Raw genomic sequence first — 24,629 nt, forward strand, 5'->3', positions numbered from 1 at the left:
TGTGCTTTGGTATGTTACTTTTAGCTGGGACTCCAAATAGAAGATGCATCAGCTGAGAATATTTTCATTTGGATTAGTTTTGTAAGCCCAAAGCTATGTTGTTGTAGAATGTTTATTGCTCCAAGGAAAGCCAAAGTTCAGACACCAGCTGTTTGCTGTGGAACGCCATCTCAGTTGGAGTTGGATGCTTTGCTTTAAGTACATCTGCTGGTTTACAGTCTTCATTTGAAACTTGATTCATTCTGAACATAAATGTTTCCCCTGAATTCACTGTGCAGATGGAAAATAATGGTAGCAAAACTGAAAATCAGTGCATGTTATATTAAAATACTATGTGTCCTGTTAATATTAATACTGAGGCACCAGAAGAATTTTAAAGTTTTTTAGCCCAACTGTTCCTATCATTGGTTTCATTTTCTCTTACATTCAGTGACTGATGACAATTTCTCTCACTTTTATGCCACTTTTACAACTCAAGCTATTATATGGACAGTCCCGGATTGGACTGCATCCGGAGCAGTGTTCACTCAAGCGTTATCCTCCTCCAAAAGCCACTCCCGGGGAAAGGCCTGACAGTGGGGTGGGAAAAGAGTTGTCAGGAGTGGGTGTAAGGAATCACTGGAGAAAGCTCTTGCACAATTCACCCACCCAACATTCCAGGCCATTCCTGAAACTTTTTGACCTTTGGGATATGCTTTTGGATGGGCAGACAACTGTGCAGGGGAGGAGAGGGTAGAGCATTCACTTTGCAGGAGCACTGCTTTGATTGCAACCTGTGGTGTTTCAGAAGAAAAGTAAAATTGAGCCTGTTGTTGTTGAGATAACTGTTGTTGCTCTTTTGACTCTTTTTATAATATGATCCTCTGAGATTTTATTTCTTTGTATGTTGGCAGGTAGACTGTAAATTGAACTGGAAAGCTCATCCCCTCAAATTTGGATGCAAATTGTGATTTTAATAAGGCTCTGCCTATAAGGCAAAGAACTCCCCAGTCATTTTTCTCAGTTTGTTTAACTGTATAGGGAAGGGGCCAAGGCCTCCCTTCATCTCTATTACTCCTGCAGACATGCATTTACTAGCTCAGTAATTTCCAAAGTGTATGCCAGGACAAATGAGATTACTGTAACAGAACTGCTAATATAGAGCTTTCCAAACTTTTCATGTTGGTGACACACTTTTTAGACATGCATCATTTCACGATGTAGCACCCTGCTTGTGGTTAACACTTAGCTGGAATGAAATATTCAACGCAGCAATAGAGAAATTAAAATAATAATCTATTTGTCAGACAAATAAATGAGAGACACAGTGGTATATGGTTACCAAAGCTCTGCCCACTCCAGCCCTGATGGTCAGCACTTATATTTCCTTAGCCGAGCCCCCTTGCTCCTCCTTTGGCTGCCTCTATCCAATCAGCCTGGTTGAAATTCCTATTGGCTGTTTGCTAGAACCAATCATAAAAGATACACCCATTTCCTATTACCTTTTATGGGAGACAAAGAGCTATATTTCCTTCTATCTATAAATGGCAAACAAGTAGCCATATATCTTACATTTGCCTCGACAAGGCACCTTAATTACCAGATCACCTTTTGCCCTTATTACCCTATTGCTCTATTGCCCTATTCACTCCAAAACAGATGGCTAAAACAGATGCTCATTATGTCTTATATTTTGTCTTAAAACAGAGATCTTGGGTTCACCTTCTCACACACCATCAATGAAATAAGAATCTAACATAAGAATCTAACATTTCTTACTTTCTAAATCCTTTGCATAATTACATTTAAGCCAATATATTTCATACATAACATATATAGATTTTTAGAAGCAAAGGCCTTTTCAAAGTAAAAAAGGAACTTAGTAAAAACACTTTCCAAAAGCAATCCCTTAAATTTACACCCCCCCCTTTCAAGCCAGCTGCTGTTTCTATTAGCTCTTGCCCTTTAACCTTATGAAAATGTGGCTAAAGCCTAATGGGAGGCACATGGTATTATTTTCTGTTAAACAATAAATCCTACTATTTACTAACTCTTAATTAGTGTTTTTGCAGCTTGATTGTATTCTGTAATATGTATGGTCAGTATGACCTTTTTGCTCCCAGCCTCTAATTCCCTTTTACAACTTTGATAATTTTGGCTCCTGCTATAAATCAGGGGGGCCCTTGTCCAGGAGGATAAACATCTGCCAAAGTCTTTTAGCCAGCTGGTCTTCTGCCTGGCATAAAAACACACAAGCATCTGCAAATATATTTTTTAAGCTCATTTTAAAATACAAGTCTTGATCAGATGTCTCAACGACACAGTTTTACTAGCAACCCAGGGGTTAAACTAACCCTTTTCCAGCCTTGGGAGGAGCATGAGGAGCATTTGCATGACACACTTACAGGATGCAGCCGACATACTAATGTGTCATGACACACAGTTTGGAAAGCTCTGTTCTAGTATGCTGTAGTCATAATGAGGGTGTCTGCCACATCTCTGAACTGTATGTGATTGGTATAATTCAGTCATTGCTGTAATAGAGAAACACTAGGATTTTTAGCCACTGGAAGGAAGTTCTCAGTTGTGTGTCTGCTTAAGTCAGTGCTCTCTGGGTTTGCCTCCTTCAAATTGCATGCAGCTCAGTGATGCTTAAAATACACAGGGGCTGGGCTTCTCTGGGGCTGGAACAGATTTCTGACAAAAGAATTCTCCTGTTTTTGAAATAAGTTATTTTTTATTTGTATGGTGCAGTAAAATCTAGTTGCTGCTGTGCTGTGGCTGGAGCAGGCCAAAAGCCCACTCAGATCCAGCATCCAATTCCCACACTAGCCAGCTAGATGCTTATGTGAAGCTCGCAAGCAGGATCTGAATGCAATAGTCCTCATTTGCCATTCCCAGCTACTAGTGTACAGAGAATTCATCTGACAGTAGATACCACCTCTGTGTGCCGCAGTATGTTGTAGCTGCTCATGCGCAATACTATGAACCTAAATACCTCCTTGTATCATTCTTACACACTTTAAAAATAAGTGTATAATGTGTCTCTAATTTTATTGAAAATTTGGGAAACTCTATTAATCTGCAGAGTAACCACTGTGGTGTTCTTCATATGTTGTGGGACTACAACTTCCGCCTTTATTTCTTACTGTTGGAAATGCTGACTGGGGCTAATGGGAGTTGGAGTTCAAAAGTATCTGGAGCACCATATGTTGTCTACTTGTAGATCAGTCTTCTCGGCCTGTAGCTTTTGTACCCTCTTAGCATCTTGCTTCTAGTTTCATAGTTGAGACATGGAAAGATGCAGCTGTTGCTTGGCTGAAAGACCAGGTGCCATTTGGCTCCTTCCTTCCCTGAACTGTTTGCATTTATACTGGTCGTCAAAACAACAGCTATGTGACTAAGAAATTGAGCCCTTAGTTTGCTTGTCTGAGACTTCATTCCCCATCCTTTTTGTGTCATGTCTTTTAATTTGCATACCTGCAGGCAGGGACAGACTCCCCCCACCTTTTAGATTTTAAAATGTAGGTGCTTCATAACTAATGATTAATAATATGTCACCCTTACTTCAGGTTAAAATAGTGATGATTACAAAATGCTAACAGCAAGGGAGAGCTGCTACCTTGTGAGCTTCCCTTGTGAGCTTCCCGGAGGCATCTCATTGGTAGTCGCTAGAGATGGAATGCTGTACTAGATTGACCTGTGCTCTGATCCAGATTGGCTTCCCAGGTAAATCACAAGGAAATATAATAATAAGAATAAGAATAATAATTATACCCCGCCCATCTGGCTGGGTTTCCTCAGCCACTCTGGGTGGCTCCCAATCAAATATTACAAACACAATACAGCATTAAACATTAAAAACTTCCCTAAACAGGGCTGCCTTCAGATGTCTTTTAAAAGTAGGATAGTTGCTTATTTCCTTGACATCTGATGGGAGGGCAATCCATAGGGCAGGCACCACTACTGAGAAGGTCCTCTGCCTGGTTGCCTGTAAGTGAGACACAGCAGCAGGCCACTGTCTCCTAAAAGGAAGAAAAGGAAGCATTTTTTCTGCTTATCCTCCTAAAAAATACACTAAATATGGGACACTAAATACTCTGAATTATGGGAACTAATTGTAGTGGTCTGTATAATGAGAAGGGAACCACTTTGGTGTTCTTCCTACATTGCTGGACTACTATTCCCTCCCCTGCCACCTTAAATACTGAATCCACTCCATGGGAATAGTGTATCCACTCAACATTTGCTGATATTGCAGTGTTCAGCACAGTGTGCCCTAGAGTATATACCGGTAAGTCAAATACTTTGTAGTCTCTTAAGAATGTACTTAAAGTTACGAGGTAATAGTTGTGAACCCTATATTTTGTACTTTTCTTTTTCTCTTTTTAAAATTCATTCTATTTCATATGTCTTACTGGATTGTTATTTTTTCATAAAGGCATGACATTTTTTCAAAAAATACTGTTGCCATGTGCAGTGTGAATTGGTCAATACCAAGTGATGCAGCACTACAAAAGATGGGTTATGGGCACAGGCAAAGGAGCTGGTCAAAGGTAGAGGAAAAGACTTCAGTTCATTCCACACTTTGTAGCAAACTTCCTGTGACCACATCTGACAAAACATGCTTTGACTGTAATGTATATATGCAAAATAGATTAGAAGCCCGTGGACCTTTCTGAGCATGATCTGTTCCTACTTGGTTTTTTAAAAATAAGGTGGCCTGAAGGCTTCCTGTCACTTTTTTCCTTAATAAAACCCAACTTTAGCTGTTTGGAGCAGCTAGAAGGTGTGGTGCTTGCCATGTTTACTGAAAAACAGCCCTGGAAGTGGCAGCACATTATAATATGCCACCACTTCCCGAGTAACTGTACTAAGAAAAATACGGCTGTTCCAATGAATCGATGACCTTTTCTCTAGAATGGAAGAGATTTAGGTAGGCAGATCACTATTTCTATAATATCTCAATGTAAATGTATAGTCTGGTATAGCTAAAATGAACTTTGATATTAACTCTGAAGTACATCTATTGAAGTTTCCCCTATTGGATATCTTTTTGTTTTTGCAATTCAGAGCTTTAGAAAGCAATAAAAGAAAGGAAACTGAATATGTATTACATTGGAATGTTAATATATTATAAGTAATCTCTAAGAATCCAAAACATCTGTTAAATGCTGAGCAACCTCTTGTTCAGAAATGGTATTGCTTCTCAAGTACTTCAGTGCAGTGTCAGAAACAGAATTTATTTAGAAAAACATAATAAAGCTTTTTCCCCATGGGGGAGGGGCAAAATGAATAATAAATGTCACATTTTCAGTGCATGTTTTTACTGATAACTTTATTTAGATAATCTGCTAGAAGAAATCTGTTACATTTTAAAGTATATTGTACATTTATTTGTAAATGCTTAGATATATAGCTAACTAAACATTACATAGTTACAATCTAGCTGCTTTTATAATTCAATCTATGTGTGTTGCTGACAAGCATCAGGTTTGCATAATTACTTGTCTGTTACAAAGTTATGTACAAAGAGAAAATGCTGGGTTGGTTCACATGTATAGTGGATGCTCAGGTTGCAAACGTGATCCATGCGGGAGACACGTTTGCAACCCGCAGCGCCGTGTCTGTGCACGCGCAAAGCGTGATTTTGTGTTTCTGCGCATGCACGAGAGCCGAAACCCAGAAGTAACCCGTTCTGGTACTTCCAGGTTCGGCGTGGTGCGCAACCCAAAAACGCTCAACCTGAAGTGTCTGTAACCCGAGCTATGACTGTAATGCTAAGTCTATGGTTTAGCACTTCGTGGGTGAGCCACCAGCAAACCCCAGAAAAACCTCTTCCATTTGCAACAGATCCTGGTTCAAAACAAAAAAAAATGTTAATTGCTAAACAAGAAAATGTGAAACCATGGGTTATAAAGCTGCCTTGCTTAACTGCTGTTTGTTTTTTAACCAGGATTCCTGGTTTGCACATTAAACTAAATTGAGATTATTGAAACTGAAAGGAAATTGACAGAACTCCTTCCTCTTGGCTGTGCAAGAGGAGGAGATGGGAGCAAGGGTAGCTTGCAAGCCCAAGGGCCCTCTGAGACTTGGTTACATAGTGTTAAACCATGGGAACCAGCCAGCAGAGTAAAAGAATTACCACATGCTTCATAAAAAGACAACTCTGCTCTCATAACTGATCTGTATTGTCACTGAATTGAATGTAAACTAGTTCTGGTTTTGTATTTGTATGTTCACATTAAACATTTGAATGTTGGTGAACACTGGGGCAGATTACATCCTAGATCCAGTTTAAATGCACTAAGTACCCTATAGAAAACTTACACTAGAAGCACATTTCTAATAGCCTTCTTTTTTAACTGACTATTGTTGCAGTATGTTTTTCTGAGCATATATTTGAATAATAAAGTATTTATAAAGCAGCAAAATTTGAATTATGGCCAAACCTGTTGTAATTGTGGACTTTTAATTATTTGATTGTAGCTGGTTCTCATAATGGAATCCTAACATTTTCTTAAAGTCCCGTCCAGGTCCTTTTACATCAGTGATGACTTTTACACTGGCCTCCCTAGGATTGTGACCATGCTTTTAACTTGTACTATATATGGCGTACCTAGGAAAAATAATATTCTCATTTGAGAATGTCATTATTCCATAATGCAGACAGTAAGTTCAATGATGTCTGTAGCAAGAAATATATCACACAAGCAAAGTTGATACTGTGTGTTTGTATATATAGTTGAAAGTTTCTAATTGGGTAGATAAGATATTTAGAATCGTTTTCTGTTCCAACAGTGTCTGGTTTGAAAATATGGGAAGTACATTTTCATTGTAGGTTGAAATTTGATAAATAAATGCCGAAAAATATGCAGACCTGCTTCACAAGTCCTACAAATAATTTGCATTTTCAAAATGATTTTGTTTGCTTTTTTAAATGGGTATTTTCTCTATTTATAAGAAAATAAATTGTCATAATACTACTATACCTTATAACCTCTTAATATACATAAGGGTCAAAGTAATCATCATCCCTTTCCCTTTGATTATGATCATGATCTTGTTCTTCGTGATCTTCTGCTTCTTCATACTCTTCTGGTGTTAAATATCTTTGGAACACTGGCGTTCTCAGCTGTGTTTGCTGGTTGGCATCAATTTTTTGTTCACCATAATAAATACTGCGTATATGTGGAAAGCAGAAGAAGGCATATGTACTTATTGGAGTGGTGAGCTTGTTGTGTTCCACTCGTAAGTAGGTTAAGTGATTGAGGTTCAGTGGATCAATAGTAGGACACATTAAGGTAACATTGATTACTGTAAAAAGATAAAGCAATGTGTTAAAAAGGTGGAACTATTAATTCTGAAATGCTGATTTGCTATCATAGAAGCAAAAATGGTACTCAGTATAATCCAACCAAGGAATGCTTTAAAAGGAGCTGATTTTTTCCTTCTGTAGTCATTTATAAGATACTTTTACTGCTAAGAGTGGATTCTGATACATTGATACATTATACAAGTCCCATTGATGTCAGTGATGTTTACCTCTGAGTATGATTAGTTATGTCAGACTACCTGTAGTTAAGATGAAACCACTTCTTCACTTTAACAATATAAAGCTACAATTACATATCCACGTTCCTGGGAGTAAGCCCCGTGGAACTTAATTTCTCAGTAGATATGTACAGAATCACACTGTAACTTCTTTGTTTGTTTTTTAAGAAGTATAACATGATTCTGTGAGGCTTTTAATCTTATATATTGTAGGAATCTTTGCTTTCAAGCTTTTGTGACTCCCCGCCCCCACCTGTGATTTAACTAAGAACAAACATTGTATAACTTGAGCTTGTAGTAATGAAAGAGATTGCACCATGGATATAAGAGTGCTATTATGAGACAGAATGCTAAGATGTTAAATGAAAGCAATTCATTTAACAGTGCTAGACCATGGTTGGTTGGTTGTAACTTAGAGGTCAAAATGTACTTTAGATTTTCAACTATGACTGGTGCAAACTATGGTTTTGCATGGAGTCTGAGTTGAATCAATTTGGGAATATGAGAATCTTGGGAATAATGGGTATCTGTGCTAAGCAGGTGACGAAGCTTGTAGAATAATAAGGTATATGGACTGCTGCTCCCCCCTCCCTTTCATTTTTCACACAATAGCATTTACCACCAGGGTTGGCTGAGTGGAGTCTTATCTTGCAATCATGACAACACACATGGCATGTTGCTTTCTTCATTACAACCCATGCAGAATAACTTTGAACAGATGCCATAAAGGATGTGAGGTTTGCAACTTGCTATGTGAGTGATGATAAAGTAATAATTTTGTTTTTTCCCCTGTGTCTTTGCTGCAGTACGGTATTGTCTCAAATGCATATTCAAACTTTCACATAAAATAAGATAAAATCAAATCTGTCTCACATATGCTGACAATAAGGTGCTATATTTCACTCTAGTTGCTAGACAATATTAGAACATCCATAAGACAATCCAATAATAATTAAAATTCTCAATGAATACTAAAAAAGCAGCTTTAAAAATAGCTTAGACAGCTGCTGGATACAGTCTGATCACAGATGTAGCATCCACAACTGGTGGATCCCTGCAGGTACCAATAGAGTCATTACCCCGTCAATGTTGCAGAATGACATGGAAACATTGCAATAAATGGTAAGTCTGTGCAATCCTCCTATGTCCTCACCTGATCCTTCATCTATATGCCATTCAAGTTATTTCTACTTGAAACTGAACAAATACATTTTTTAAAAACAACAGAAGGAACATTGGTGAAATTCTTCTGGGGGAGCCTCAGCAATACCAGCAAAAAATACCTTTTTCTTACTACTAATCTTTTTTACCTTGATGCAAGGCAACTCATACATGAAAAAATGTCCTGTTTGGTACATACAGACCTCAACCTCAACACGTGCACCTTTAACAACTCTATAATCCACTGCAATGGCTGCAATTCTGGCTGAATATCTTAGGCCCATCAGAAGATGAGCTCCAGCTAGTGTATTGGATGAAGTATTTTATTAAAGACCCCTGCTTATATAGGACTAAAACTAGGTTCAGGAGAACTAAGCTATATGCTTGGTCTGATAGGGTTAGATAACCCAGTGATTACTAGCAAGCCTATCTCTTGCAAAGAACCAGATTTCTTTACTAATATTACTTCTGTCTTGTCATGATTTTTATTTACTTTTGTAAAGAAGAAGCAACTAGTAAGAGCAAATAATAATAATAATTTGACTTCAACTTTACCCACTCAAACTTTAGCTTTAATCAACTCAACCACAACTCAACCAAAGACAGAAACCAGGGCTGCTGGAAAGGCTGTGGTTTTCAGTTCATATTTAATTTTTTAAACCATTAAGTTTTCCAGTTTCTCATTTGTTTCCTTCTACGCATCTACCTTGGTCTTACACAACAGTCTGAGAGATCATGAGAAACTTGTATTGGTCTACATATATTCATTTATTTATTTTGTTTACTTCAAATAGGAAATTTCCATGAACACGGTCTTAACCGTGAGTCCGTAAGTGACTGTGGAGGCCAATTCTGGACCACACGTTCTTCCACAGTGGGGACATAGGTTTCTGGGCAGGAGTTGATCATAGTGAGAGTTTGCCAAACATGCCTTCCTCTTAGCACTTTAAAAAAATAATAATACATTTTTCAATATTACGTTGCCTTGCTCTAACTTCTTTGCCTTGCTCTTCTAAAAATATTTTAGAAGAATAGGGTAGATATTCCACCATTTATGCTCTAACTTCTCTGTCACCATGCATAGCTAACAGTATGAAGAATGGTTAAAAACTAATATTAACTTTACAGAGACTAGATCATTGAAAACAAAGGATTACATTACAGAAATAACTCTTTAAAATAGTAATTCAACCAACCTTCCATGTCATTGTCTTCTATGTACAAATGCTGCAGGGTTCTTGGAATGTAGAATACTTGCTTCAGTTTATTGTGCCCAAGATTGAGTTCCACAAGATTAGAAAGGTTAAAAGCATTATAAGGAACTTCATGCAGATTGTTGTGTGTCATTCTTATAGCAGTAAGCTTTGGAAGTTTCTGGAAATAATTATCTGGAATGAGAGAAATTGAGTTATTTTCAAGGGAAAGATGCATAAGTGAAAATGGTAGATCTGGAGGCATTGATTGAAGTCTGTTGCTGCAGAGGTTGATCTGCATTAGGTTTTTCATCTTTGAAAAATGTGTTTGTTTCAGTTGAGAATCTTCAAGGTGGTTATTGCAGAGGTCAAGCATAGTCATGTTTACTAAACCTTCTAGGTCTTTGCTGGGCAACCTGGAAATCTGATTGAAACCCAGGAGCAATCGTTCTAAGCTTCTAGGTAGAGGGGATGGAATTTCTTCCAGCAGATTGTGCTCTAAATGGAGTTGTACTAGATTTGAAAGTTTGCCAAAGACACCTATGTCAATCATGTGAGACTTAATTTTGTTGTGGCTGAGGTTAATTTCTTTCAGGGCAGTAGCATTAACAAAGGATTCCACAGGCACAGCTTCAATGTCGTTATTCTGTAGATAGAGTTGCTGGACGTGACTGGGAATTCTCGGTATAGTCTGAAGTTTACGATTATCACAGTACATTGTTAGTGGGAAAGTTGGTGGGCAAAAGCATTCTTTGGCACACTGAGCAGGTGTGCTGGGATAAGGAATGGCGTATTCTATGCTAGGAATATGATGAAAAATGGATGGATATTCATTATCCATTTCATTATCATAGTCATCCTCATAGTCATATTGGCAGAACACTGGGACTCCAAAGAGGAGAGTGATAGTTAACAGTTGACTCAGGATTCCCATATTCAAGTTCTGATCTGATATCCTGTGGAAACAAAACAAAACAAAACAAAATGTATTAATAAGACTGTTGTGTAATTGGCAAAATTATGTTGTCATTTTTTAATATTGTTTTGTCTGAGAATTAACCATTGTACGGTTTTGAGACTAAAACATACTTTAGACTTGGGGCTAAAATACTGTGTATGGTTTGAATCAGAACATTTCTTGGTAAATTATTATATAATAGTTGAAATGTTTTTCAACTACTTTTAGCTAAATATGAAAGAGATCTGCTACCTCTTAACTAGCAACTATTTTCAAGTCTTCCAGATAATTCAGAGCTCAACTGCAAACCTAAGAACTGTTGATGATAATACATGAACTCTTCACAGCAAAACTAAATGAATCAAAATGTACTCAAAAGTGTATTAATTTGACATTTTAATTGCCTGTTCTTGCGGATCACCCCATTGCTTGTGTTGGCCACTTTCTTTCAGGTACCTTGCCACTGCAGCATGAGGAAAAGATTTGTTGACATAAAATGTTTGTTATTTCCCTTCCTAAACATTTTTGTTGGCACAATAAGTATTTGGATGTTGGTATCCTGACATATACATTAAATACATTACTTTAGTGTGTAAGTGTATGAGACTAGAGGTTTGTAAGTCATGTTTTGTGTTGAGGAAGTTCATAGATAAGGATATATTCTGAAACTTTTTCTTTTGCCACCCAGTTTTTAAATAATTTTTTTGTTTTTAACCTTTCAAAATTCAATAGCATACTGCACATATATTTAAACTGTAAAACATATACTGTACAACTACTGAGCAGATGAAAGAGTAAGCTAAATAATAGGGGAGAAATACATTACTACAAGCTATATTTTGTGGTGTCCAGTGGAAAGGAAAGGAAGTTGCGGCAAAAGATCCTTTAAGGAAACTTTGTGACTTGCTGGCAGTATAAACAGAGTTGATGTAACCCAGCTATATGACAGGTCTTCTGAAAAGATGCCATATAAAAATTATTTGCTGCCTCAGAAATTTAATGTAGTTTGGTTCTAAGAGAAATATACAGGCATAACTGTCAAATGGCATTTATTTCCACGTGTTTCTCAACAGCTCAAGCACTAAAGTGATGGCAAGGAAAGGAATATTCATAGTTTAGCTTCTGTGGTGGAAGGGAAAGTTGTGGGTTTGGATTAAAATTTCACTGCAGCTATAGAGACAGAAGTAATAGGTTGAGGATTAGAAGACGATTTGGAAGAGATCCCAGGAACTAGGGAAGCTTAGGTCAGAGAGTTCAGAGGCAGTGCTGGGAAGCAGGGGGTCAGAATATATACTAAAGTTTCTTGCTGCTCACCCACTGCTTAATCTGAGAGAGGCATCTGTGGAAAGAATGGATAAAGGAAACAGAGGTCCAGGGAAATATTTATATTTTCTTGGGTTCCTTTACTACCCGTTTATCAATGCCCAAAGTACATAGCTATAAAATGTAATTATGAACATGCACAATTGTTAGAATACTCAGAGTGAAGAGGAAAACTGGCAAATGAAACTATGGGAATGTGGGGGAAATTAACAGAATGCTTAAGTTAGAAAAGTTGTGTGTTATTGATGGCTGAACGTCAGGGTGATTAAAGGAAGTAGATGAGATTAAGTAGTGGATGAAAAGGAGGAAGTGGTTGAAGAAGGGCCTCAGGTGATGATCCAAGGGTCTGGGTTGGTTCAGATGGGGAGAGATGGTCCTTGATGTAGGACCATCCTGAGCCATTTAAGGCCATGTAGTATGTCCTGAGCCATTTAAGGCTTTCTAGGTCAAAACCTAGAGCTGTGAGAGCTGGACCATAGAGAAGGCTGATTGCCGAAGAATTGATGCTTTTGAATTATGGTGCTGGAAGAGACTCTTGAGAGTCCCACGGACTGCAAGAAGATCAAACCTATCCATTCTTAAGGAAATCAGCCCCGAGTGCTCACTGGAAGGACAGATCATGAAGCTGAGGCTCCAATACTTTGGCCACCTCATGAGAAGAGAAGACTCCCTGGAAAAGACCCTGATGTTGGGAAAGATGGAGGGCACAAGGAGAAGGGGACGACAGAGGACGAGATGGTTGAACAGTGTTCTTGAAGCTACCAGCATGAGTTTGACCAAACTGCGGGAGGCAGTGGAAGACAGGAGTGCCTGGCGTGCTCTGGTCCATGGGGTCACGAAGAGTCGGACACGACTAAACGACTAAACAACAACAGGTCAAAACCAGCACTTTGAATTGGGCATGGAAACTAATTGGTAGCCAGTGCAGTCAGGCCAGGATTGGTGTAATATGCTCAAACTATCTTGCCCCAGTGAGAAACCTGACTGCGAAATTCTGTACCAGCTGAAGTTTCTGAACTGTCTTCAGAGGCAACCCTATGTATAATGCATTGCTATAATCTAACCTGAAAGTTACTTTAACTAGAGCATAGACAACATGAGTTAGGATATCCCTATCCAGATAGCAATGTATCTGGGCCACCAGCCAAAGCGAATGGAAAGCACCTCTGTGTCCTCTATAAGAGGTCCAGAAGGTGGCAACATGAGAACAGGTTTTTTCTGCAGTGGAATTCCCATATGTGGAATGTTCTCCCCAGGGTGGCTTGCTTGGCCCCTTCATTAAAATCTTTAGGTGCCAAGTGAAAGTGTTTCTCTTTAACCAGGTGTTTAGCTGATCAATATTCTATGGCTTTATAAAACTGTTGGGGGGGGCGGTTATTGGTTTGTTTTTCTTTTATTGTGTACTTTGTTTTCTCATTTTGTATTTGTATGAGCCACCCTGGGATCTTCGGATGAAGGGTGGTTTACAAATAATATCAGTAATATCAAAACCTGCCAGGAAATCAACGATAAGCGATAGGCCATAGACCTCCTGTTTCTCTCCTGATAAAGATGATTACTTGTGTAACAAAGGCTGCCTCAGTGCCATACTCAGGCCTGAAGCTACAATGAAATAATAGAATCATAGAACCATAGTTGTAAGGGACCCAAGGGTCATCTAGTCCAGCCCCCTTCCATGCAGGAATCTCAGCTAAAGAATTCATGACTGATGGCTTAAAAACCTCCAAGGAAGGAGATTCTACCACCTCTCATGGGAGTCTGTTCCACTGCCAAACAGCTCTTACTGTCAGAAAGTTTTCCCAAATGTTTAGTCAGAATCTCCTTTTATGTAACTTGAAGCCGTTGCCTCGAGTCCTACCCAGAGCAGGAAAAAACAAGCATGCTCCCTCTTCCATGTGACAGCCCTTAAGATATTTGAAGATGGCTATCATATCTCCTCTCAGTTTCCTCTTTTCCAGACTAAACATGCCCAGTTCCTTCAAGTGTTCCTCATAAGGCTTAGTTTCCAGACCCCTGATCATCTTGGTTGCCCTCCTCTGCACACTTTCATCTTGTCAACATCCTTATTAAATTGTGGTGCCCAGAACTGGACACAGTATTCTAGGCGTGGTCTGACCAAGGCAGAATAAAGTGGTGCTATTACTTCCCTTGATCTGGACCCTATACTTCTGTTGATGCATCCTAGAATAGCATTAGCTTTTTTTGCTGCTGCATCACACTGTTGACTCATGTTAAGGTTGTGGTCCACCAAGACCCCTAGATCGTTTTCACATGTACTGCTAGTAAGACAGGTGTCCCCCGTCCTATATTTGTGCTTCTGGTTCTTCCTGCCTAAGTTCCGTAATCTGTTAAGGTCATTTGGAATTCTGATTCTGTCTTCTGTGGCATTAGCTACCCTTCCCAGTTTGGTGCCACTGGCAAATTTGATGAGCATCCCATCAATTCCTTCTTCCAAGTCATTTATAAAGACATTGAACAACAATGGGCCCGGGACAGAACCCTGCGGCACCCCACTTGTCTCTTTTTTCCAGGATGGTGAGGAATCATTAATGAGTACTCTTTGGGTTCGGTCAGTCAAGGAGCTACAAATCCTCCTGACAGTTACCTTGTTTAACCCACGTTTCACCAAAATAAACTGCTTCCTCCAAGCACGTCTGAAGCTGACTGTACATGACGATCTCAGTCATCTTGCCCATGAACAGGACATTTACATGAGATGCAGAGAAGTGTTTGGATCCTAACCAAGGGAAATCTTACCCTATCAATAATATTACCTGAAGCTTTAACATTTAGTATATGATTCATGTTTTTAGTTTGCCTCAGTTGATGTACCAGTAATCTGCTCTTTTTATCACTGACTTCCCACAATGTTGGTCAGCAAAATTCTTAAGAGAAATCATTTCTTCAAGATGTGGAAAGAGTTAAATGTGGTTTTTAGTTTTCTTAAGTATCTCCAGAGATCAAGAGTAGGTCTCGCACAGGACATTGGGGCAGCAGTCCTAAACCCACTTAGCTGGGTGTAAATCCATTTGATTCAACTTTCGAGTAATCACGTATAGGATTATGTTGTAAATCTATTCTCTTATGGTTTTCTTCTTTCTATAGCTGGGCCTGTCCCATAAAGTCTGATGTACAGCCACTGCTGAATTGATGTCCCTGACACTAGAAATTTCATGTCTTGCTACTAATACTAAAAGTATCTAATACTCAGTTTCCAGTTAATTCAAAAGGAGACATTACACAAAAATAAAATGGACCAAGAAACAGGAATATGATCTGATATTGCAATAGGACCAGAATTATGAAATATGTTTAGCTATTCTAATTCAGAATATATTTAAAGTCAAGCTGAGAAGTGTTTATGAGTTAAAAATATAAAACTATAAAACTACAATACTGTGCAGTTAGTTGTTTTCACTGGCAAATACCACAAAGCATGCTTTTTGTCTAAATATCAATAATGCATGCAAAACTACTAGTAGTTCCCTCTCAACATTAAAATATAAGATATTGATCAATTTAAAGACAATATTGGGACCATAGCTATATTTATTTTACTGTATTCTATCTTCAAAGTAAATGTCTACTGTACAAGCTCAAATGCTAAAAATGAAAAAAATATTTCCTAATTCAGCTGTTGAGGTGACTTGAGAAAATTGATATCCTAATCTAAATAATCTGCATTATTATTTCTTTATAAAGAAGCTCTCTAGACTTCTATAGCATTTACTAGGGCTCTGATCTTACAACTTTCTGTGATACCATTATTAGTGAAATCCTTCCAAGCATATTAAACAACATTTTCGTAATATAGTCACACAACACTCTGCCTTCTGTTCTTCATACAAATCCAATATACCACAGCTCCTGAGGGACACTTCTTTAAGGCTGTATTCTCTTTTCTCCTTAGCAGCTTTCCCCTTTGTCTTTTCCACTTCACTTTAAACACCTTCCCTTCCAAAAATGAAGATAATGAGGTCAAAAGCTTACTTTTTGTGTGCAAAAAGAAGACGATACTTCTTTCTTCTCAAGCTTTGGTACTATAGTGGCTGTTCATCTACACTCTCCCTTGTTTCAAGTCCAGCTTCCTCATATCTCATCTTTTCCTTATCTAGATTTGGCCGTACAATATTAGCTTTTAAATGTTGACATATATTTTCCAGTTCTCATGCTTCCTAATTTGCTATTCAATTCTTCTGATGTTGAATTCATTTTTGTTAATGAACTGATTCTATTAGCGTGTGAAAAACAACTGCAAGTTGTGTCACGTTGATTGAATAGGTCAAAAGTATTATTTACTTCAATCAACTTACTCTTACTCCTAAATAAAGGACTAATAACTTGATCCTCACATAAGTGGCAGTAATGAAGACAAGGGCATGCAACATTGCAACTAAAACAGCGTCTGGGGTGCTAGTCTAGTAAAACATAGCCAGTGTGGTGTATTGGTTAAGAGTGTTGGACTATGACCTGGGAGACCAGGTTTAAATCCCCATTCAGCCATGAAGCTCACTGGGTCACCTTGGGTCGGTCATTATCTCTCAGCCTAACTTATCTCACAGGGTTGTTGTGAGGATAAAATGGGGAGCGGAAAAACATGTACACCACCTTGACTTCCTTGGAGGAAAAGGTTTTATATAACTGTAAAAAAGAAATAATTAAAACAGCTCCACTCAGCATGCCTTTCCAACCCACCAAGATGAAATAAAATGCTGGCACACCATTTTGCCAGCACTGATAGAAAGGAGTTGCTTTGATAGTTACAAGAGGCATCAACCTCACCACTACCTGAACTACCTTCTTGTTTCCCAAAAGCATTGATCCTCCCCCACAGCAAAACTGACATCACCATTTCTCCAGAGCAGGGGAAATATTTCAGCAAAGTAGACTGGCAAAAGATGGGATGTATGGTGTTTTTTTTTGGGGGGGGGGGTAGTGAAACATAAAATCAGACTATTAACTGTTTATTGGGGATTATGCAATATTACATAATTTTCCAGTTGCCAGAGTTCTGTTTTCTGTTATATCTATGCAACATGGTCAAGAACATTTTAAGAGATCACCAAATATTAATTCCTGAATTTAGTGACTAATCAGAGTAATTTATTTATATTATACATAAATATGTCTAACCGTATACATTTGAGCAAAAGGTTTTATGTATCACTGAGTATCACTGGATGCTTCCAATGATAAAACTACATGACAAATATAATTAGATGAAATGACACTGGATATACGCCAAATGTATATAATCAATGAGCATGATAATTGGTTAATAAGGTTGTATAATAATCTGAAGCACGTTACCAGTAAGAAGATAGAAGTATTTAAAAGAAATAATTTCCTACCTCTAAATTATTTTGTAGTTTTCAGCCAATGAATATGCAGCAAGCTTTAGAAAGTGTCAGATGGTGCTTCCCTTAAAATCCATAGTCACCATATAAGAAGTATCTAGTTCAGAATATGAGTACTTGATGAAATGTAATTTACTGCAAAAATCCTCCGGAGATGCTTAAAATGCTGCTTGTTGCACAAAATAGTTTATTCAAATAAGAGTATACTTTTACCCTAGTGAAATTATGTGGCTTTAGCCTGCTTTCTCTAATGTTTGGTTTGAGGTGTGGCAGGAATTTCCTTCACTTGAAGGGGTGGCTCAAGATTATTTTTAGCATGATCCATCCAACTCTGTTTGTTTTATTGTCAGTGCCAATTCTTGTGTCCATTCAGTTTGTTTACTGCCTGAAAGTCCAGTTAAGTATATTACCATTCTCTCCTTTTAAGGACACTTACTGTTAAATTATATCAACATATTTACATTGCTAACTATTTGACATTCTTGTTATAAGCTAAATCTTACAGCTAGTGCAAGCATGAACATCACTTGATTCCTTCTGATTTGTGATTCCTGAATAGTCTATGACTCACATCTGGATTTATTGATTGCTCCATTGTAACACACTGTCATAATCTACCACCACACCAAGCTAAATGCATTTCAGCAATTCATTTCATTGGATTATAATCCTTGTTGAAATAAATTAGTCACAACTCACTTTTTATATTGATTTCAGTGGGACCTAAATGTAGCTAACATCTTCTGGATATACAAATGGTTCAAAGCATGTTTAACACTGTGATCCTATACATGTCATTACTGTGGTACCTCGGGTTACATACGCTTCAGGTTACATACACTTCAGGTTACAGACTCCGCTAACCCAGAAATATTACCTCGGGTTAAGAACTTTGCTTCAGGATGAGAACAGAAATTGTGCAGCGGTGGTGCAGTGGCAGCAGGAGGCCCCATTAGCTAAAGTGGTTCTTCAGGTTAAGAACAGTTTCAGGTTAAGAACAGACCTCCAGAACGAATTAAGTTCTTAACCCGAGGTACCACTGTACTACCCACCTTATAAAGTCTGTTTGAGTGCTGGTGACATTTTCTGCTTTTAACTGTCCCTCTTCTCCTTTATTGAAGAAGGTGGTTAACATCTGTTTGCAATTTAATTCTAAAGCACTCTTCCCCAATGATTACAACCCCCTATCATCTTGGTATGGCAGTGGCCAGGAATGATGGAACTTAGTCAAACATTTGGGGACCCAAGTTTGAGAAATGATGCTTGAGAGTTTCCCAGATAATGTAGACTTCTCTATTTCTTACCACTTGTTAATCTTTCGGATTGGTCAGAGATTCTTTTGTTAGCTTGAGTGGACCTTCTTTACTTGAAGGCAAAACACAAAAATACAACCCTATTGTTAAACATCTCAGCAGAATTCAGTACAATTGACATGGGGTTAATGTCACAACTCTTTATTGGAACCACCCTGTTAGGTAGAAATGGAACTACAGAGTACCGGTAAATGCTGCATACTCACAAGATTTCCAGAAATCTTCATGTGCTCTTCTAATCTTCCTAGTCTTCCTAGTCTATTTATGTCACAAATTAAAGCTGCAGTCATAGGCCCACTTACTTGGGAGTAAGATCAATTGCACTCATTGGGACTTTACTTCTAAGTAGACATGTATAGGATCACTCTCTTAAACATGCTTTGAACAATAACAGTGTATCCAGAAGATGTTACTCACATTTAGGTCCCACTCCCTGCTGTCGCCTCCTCTGACAACAAACTTTTGTCTATCTAGCTGCTTATGTTTGCTCATACTAAGCAACCTGCCAGCACTGGAGAGAAAAAGACTGAAACTGATCCAGACAAACACAACAAGAGGCAGCTAATGATCTTTCTGGCATAGACTGTATTAATTATTGTTCAAGCTGGAAAGGATGTAACTTATCACAGCAGGCTCTTGGCAGTTTTAACTCTGGGTGGACAGTCCAACTGTCAGCATCGCCCTTGAGCCAGTGTCACCAACTGGACTCATCCACTTCAGCCCCGACTGGGCTAGGCGAGCTGGGTAGCACTTCCAGAGACCACCTTCTGCACAGGAACAGGTCAAAGTGCTGTGGACTCACAGCTTAGAGTTGTGAGCACCGGATTCACTTCCACAAGTAGACAGTCGTCACACAGCAGAGTATAGCAGAGTCTTTGTTGTTGTTGTTTAGTCGTTTAGTCGTGTCCGACTCTTCGTGACCCCATGGACCAGAGCACGCCAGGCACTTCTGTCCTCCACTGCCTCCTGCAGTTTGATCAAACTCATGCTGGTAGCTTCAAGAACACCATCCAACCATCTCATCCTCTGTCGTCCCCTTCTCCTTGTGCCCTCCATCTTTCCCAACATCAGGGTCTTTTCCAGGGAGTCTTCTCTTCTCATGAGGTAGCCAAAGTATTGGAGCCTCAGCTTCACGATCTGTCCTTCCAGTGAGCACTCAGGGCTGATTTCCTTAAGAATGGATACGTTTGATCTTCTTGCAGTCCATGGGACTCTCAAGAGTCTCCTCCAGCACCATAATTCAAAAGCATCAATTCTTCGGCGATCAGCCTTCTTTATGGTCCAGCTCTCACTTCCATACATCACTACTGGGAAAACCATAGCTTTAACTATACGGACCTTTGTTGGCAAGGTGACGTCTCTACTTTTTAAGATGCTGTCTAGCAGAGTCTAGCAGAGTATAAATGACTCGGAGAGCAGCTCTGTAGAATATCTTCTTTATTCTATCTACAACTATCATACAAACTATATACAGAGCTAAATGAGTTCTAAGCATAAATGAATGCTAAACTGCACTGAGTGTCTGCAGCTGCTCTTAGCAGCAACCTTATCTCTACACACGATCTATAACACTCAGTCTCTCTCTCTCCGACACACTGACTGACTGACTGGTTGATGTGGTGCTGGAGCAGAATAAGTAGAGAGCAGAACACGCCTCCTCCTCTCTGGAGAATCAGCAGAGATCATCAGGAGATTCTTGGATATGGGAGGGGTGAAATCTCCTCACCAACATGACCAGGACTGAATAGCCTGCTAGTCACCTGAAAGAGCTCCTCTGGATGACACTGAGCAGATGGAACAACTTCTTACAGTGGAAGAAAAACATGGTATGCAAATGTAATAAATAAATAACATTACGACAAACTAGATCAAAATATAATAAAAACCAGTAAAAGTAACAACACCAAATAAAGTTTTCTTTTGAAAAAGGTCGTTTGAAACTCTATGTTTGGGCTATTTTTGAAAGCTCACTAAAAAGTAGACAGATGATCCTTTCTGGGAAGCATATTCCAAATTGGAACTTGCCTGGAAAAGTTGGCCAGAAGAAATAAGTGAAAAATTATTAACACTATTATAATTTATTACTGACCCTTCACCCTAACATTAAATTACCATTCATCACTCCATTTGTCATTACCCTGTGAATACCTGGATTCTTGCCTCTCAAACCCTCCCTATGACACAATCAATTAGGCTGGTTCATACCTGGAGCCTAATGGATCCAACTGGCTTGCACAATTCTACAGGGGAAATTCTATTATGAAAATGTTTTCACAGCAACCCCTAAATTCCATACCCTCCTGTACAAAAGTATGTATAACTGAAATAGTTTCATATTCTTGGTGTCTCTATTCCTGCATCCATTTCCCTCCCCTTTCTATGTAATCTTCTCTGTTTTATGTATGGATTGCAAATCTCTTGAGACAGGAACACAGCCATACATTTTAAAAAGTTGTGCATATAGTTTGAGCTATATAAAATAAGGATTATTCATGTTAATGGTTATCCTGTGGATAGTATAAATGAATTATGAAATACAAGGCTAACCTCAGGAATAGACATGGTAGTTCCTAGACATCCATATCTACTTAGCCATCAGGACATCACTAAAGAGTGCAGATGGTGAAAACCCCATGTTCTATATGGCCAAACAAAACACAGAGCCTATTTGAAGACCTAAAACACTGTTTTTCTTCTAATGAGCTCAAGGTGGTAATACATGGTTCTTCTCATTTCACCCTCACAGCAACCTTGTGAGGTAGGTTAGGCTAAGAGATGGTGACTAGCTCAAGGTCACTTAGCGAGTAATGTGTGGTTTAAGTTGGTTTGATAACCTACTTGAATTATAAAACAGCAATTTTTAAAATGCATCAATAAAACAATTGAATTGTCTGCTGGGATTGCCCCGTGACTGATATTTGCCACTCAAACCTAATGCTGTACTGAGTATTCAGTGACACTGTCTGGGGCTGGACCAACTCTGCTCTCCTAGCTTCATATAGCCAGCAAATACCAGGTCAGCCATTTCATTCACAATCAAATAATGTAAGATGGTTCCTGGCTTGCATTTATGTGCCACAGATATTTAACAGTAGATTAAGATATGCAGTAGTTGAATTTTTGAATTTTAAGACAGAAGTATTAAAATGTGTTGGAGCGACATATTTCCTGCCCGGCAGATGGGTGGGATGATGCACTCATAACATTTCATTTTAAAAATCACTTTCACAATTTCCATATCTTGTGCTGTACTAGGTAGACCTGTGCCCTGTTCTAGCAGGGTTCTCCTTGCATTTTTATCAATACAAGTTTTACTATGTTGCCTGAATTATTTTTGGAAATTCAATAGTATGCTTTAAGACAGAAATATAGGATTGGATCCTAACTCTCTGTGAGCAGATTTCCACTAACAGGGTGTTCCTATTGGTGGAAAGGCAGTATGTGACCCTCCCCTACCTCAGCAGCCATGTGTGTCCTAAAAAAGAATCTGCTTCAGACGGCGGGAGCACTCCCTGAAGCATCCATCATAGGAGATGGCTCTGGGGGCTGCCAATGAAAACTGCTTCTCCTCTTCTGGCAGCAGGCACCTCCATTGTATCAAGAGTCTCTTCTGTCAACAGAAGGAAGACTTCCATTAATGGAAAGGCAATTCACATAGTAAACAAAACACTTGTAGTTAACATAAGAACATCATGTTTCAGATATCTCTATCTGATCTTATTAGTTCAAATGCTGAAATAAAAAAGTAAGAGCAAAAGTTTGAAATTAGCAAATCTGTGATATGCCATTTTAGTAGGAGTTGGGGAAAGTCTTCAAAGCAACAAATGACAAGCTAGTGATATCAATTTGTCACAAAGTAGCCATTATTTATTTATTTATTTATTCATTCAGTCAGTCAGTCATTTATAAACTACATCAAAACAATAAATATATCAATATTTTGTAATAGTAAACCTCTTCTTGTGATCAAACAGTGCATGCCCTACATAAATATCTCTCTGTGGGAAATGTTGGTGTCATCAATCATGTTTATATTTAAAATAATTATTTGTTTATTTAACATTTCTATCCTGCCCATCATTACAAAATGGGTCATAACTATAAAATTCATCAAATATAAGATTATGAAGCAAATAATTCATTACAATTTATTAGGTGGCAAGGCCCTAAGCTGCTTAGGGCTTTTCACATCAAAGGCAGCACCTTCAATTGAGCTCTGTGATGAAAAGGCAGCCAGTGCAAGTATTTCAGGACCTGTGTTGTCCAAGATGGCTGTATGAGATCATATAACACCTTTGCAGCTACATTTTGTACTTGTTCCACTCTATGAACCATCTTCAAGGACAACCCTCATAAAATTCATTACAATAGTCTAGCTGGGAAATTACAAGGATATGGATTTCTGTGGCCAGGCTATACCTGTCCAGGAGTGACTGCCTTTGATCTGCAGCTGAAATAGGCATTCCATGCCACTGTAGCCACCTGGGCATTCACTGACAAGTTAGAATGAAGAAATACCCTCAGTCTACACATCTACTCCTTTGTGTGGAATGCATCCAGAATAGCCTGCTCCCAATAACTGCAAATCTACAACACTTTTTTGTGTTGGAATTCAGTGTCAGTTTATTGGCTCTCATTCAGTCCACTGCTTCTAGGTATCAATTAAGTACCTGTACAGCTGCACCTGATTGCAATAGAAAAGGAAGAGAGCGCTGGGGGTGACCAACATACTGGGGAAGCCTCACTCCAAAACTCCCTGAAAGGTTTCATATAGAGGTTAAATACCATAGGGAACAAAATGGATCCCTGCAGGGCCCCATGGCACAACTTCCAAGGAACTGAGGAGAGGTCCTCCACTGTTATTTTCTGGAACTAGTCCAATGGGTAGGAACTGTAGGGTGCTGCAAGAACTCTGTAGTGTCATGCCTTTAACTCCCAATCCATAAAGTCATTCTAGAAAGATACTATAGATTATGTTATCTAAAGCTGCTGAGAGAGCAAGAAAAATTAGCATATAGAAATCATCAATCAGGGTGACAAAAGCTATTTCAGAATCTGAATCAGGAAGCTGGGTAGAAATGATTCAAGATATAATCTTCCAAGGCTATGCATTCTTAGTGGATGCATGATGGTAACATCTGCCTTCATGCTGATCAGTACGTGGAGATTGACCTTTTTATGAAACACATACATGGCTCCTGAATAGGATCAGTGGCTGCCATCTTGACTGTACTTTTCAGAGACACAGATAGCATGTCACTTGGACAATGATGTTATAAAAGGAATTTGATGAAAGCATGTATGAACCAGACTGCTATATGTCTTATTGTATATATAAAAATTATTTTTAAAAAGATTTTAAGGGTACTCTGTTGGAGTGTGATGGTTATTGAACACAATTAGCAGCAAGAGTAAACAGTTGTGAACAAGACCTATGTTTTGCTGGTATGCACACATTCAAATGAGAAAAAATTAAATTATTAATCCTTCTAGTTAACAAGGATTTAGTGGGGGGGATATAATTGCTTGAAATAGATATTACTATTGGAAATGTGTGTCCATCACACTAAATGTTTAAAAACTAGAAATAATGCAGTTCAGCAGAATTAAACTGAGAAGCTATGCTTTATGAGTGTATACACTTCCCTTAGTTAGCTTGAGTTTTGAAAGAGACATTTCCCACACTCACTTGATGTGCTCAGTTTCAGAAACTACAAAGAAGGTATTACCATGTTTCATTGGAGCCTGACTGTGGAATAAAATAAGAACATTTCGCCTAGAATGCTTCCTA

The 24,629-nt window shown here is 38.5% G+C and overlaps 2 protein-coding genes across 8 annotated transcripts in view; one reads left to right on the forward strand and one right to left on the reverse strand.

Annotated features, from left to right (window-relative positions):
* Positions 1-24,629, forward strand: part of CENPP (centromere protein P) — a 163,452-nt gene that overhangs the window by 29,446 nt on the left and 109,377 nt on the right. The gene's annotated exons all lie outside the window — the stretch shown is intronic.
* OMD (osteomodulin) lies at positions 5,296-24,122 on the reverse strand. 6 transcript variants are annotated; one of them, XM_083603492.1, is made up of 5 exons: positions 20,565-24,122; positions 19,141-19,506; positions 9,891-10,843; positions 6,972-7,296; positions 5,296-6,598 (listed from the first exon to the last, which is right to left on the reverse strand). In XM_083603492.1, the coding sequence occupies exons 2-4, from the start codon at positions 19,164-19,166 to the stop codon at positions 6,983-6,985; spliced, it is 1,293 nt and encodes a 430-aa protein (XP_083459618.1). In that variant the 5' UTR covers positions 19,167-19,506; positions 20,565-24,122; the 3' UTR covers positions 5,296-6,598; positions 6,972-6,982. The 6 variants fall into 6 exon arrangements, with proteins under 6 accessions (XP_083459618.1, XP_083459620.1, XP_083459622.1 ...); XM_083603494.1 differs by lacking the exon at positions 20,565-24,122 and having other exon boundaries at positions 5,296-7,296; positions 19,045-19,211; XM_083603496.1 differs by lacking the exons at positions 19,141-19,506; positions 20,565-24,122 and adding an exon at positions 18,225-19,022 and having other exon boundaries at positions 5,296-7,296.

The sequence above is a fragment of the Podarcis filfolensis genome (assembly GCF_964270895.1).
Source record: "Podarcis filfolensis genome assembly, chromosome: 2".
Classification (NCBI taxonomy): Eukaryota; Metazoa; Chordata; class Lepidosauria; order Squamata; family Lacertidae; genus Podarcis; species Podarcis filfolensis.

Coding starts and splice junctions, on each gene's coding strand:
- OMD (XM_083603492.1), bottom strand. CDS start 19,166: ATGAGTGCAATTGATCTTACTCCCAA. Junction 10,844..19,140: donor GCAATTGATCTTACTCCCAA/GTAAGTGGGCCT, acceptor TTGTTTCCACAG/GATATCAGATCAGAACTTGA. Junction 7,297..9,890: donor AGAAGACAATGACATGGAAG/GTTGGTTGAATT, acceptor ATCTTTTTACAG/TAATCAATGTTACCTTAATG.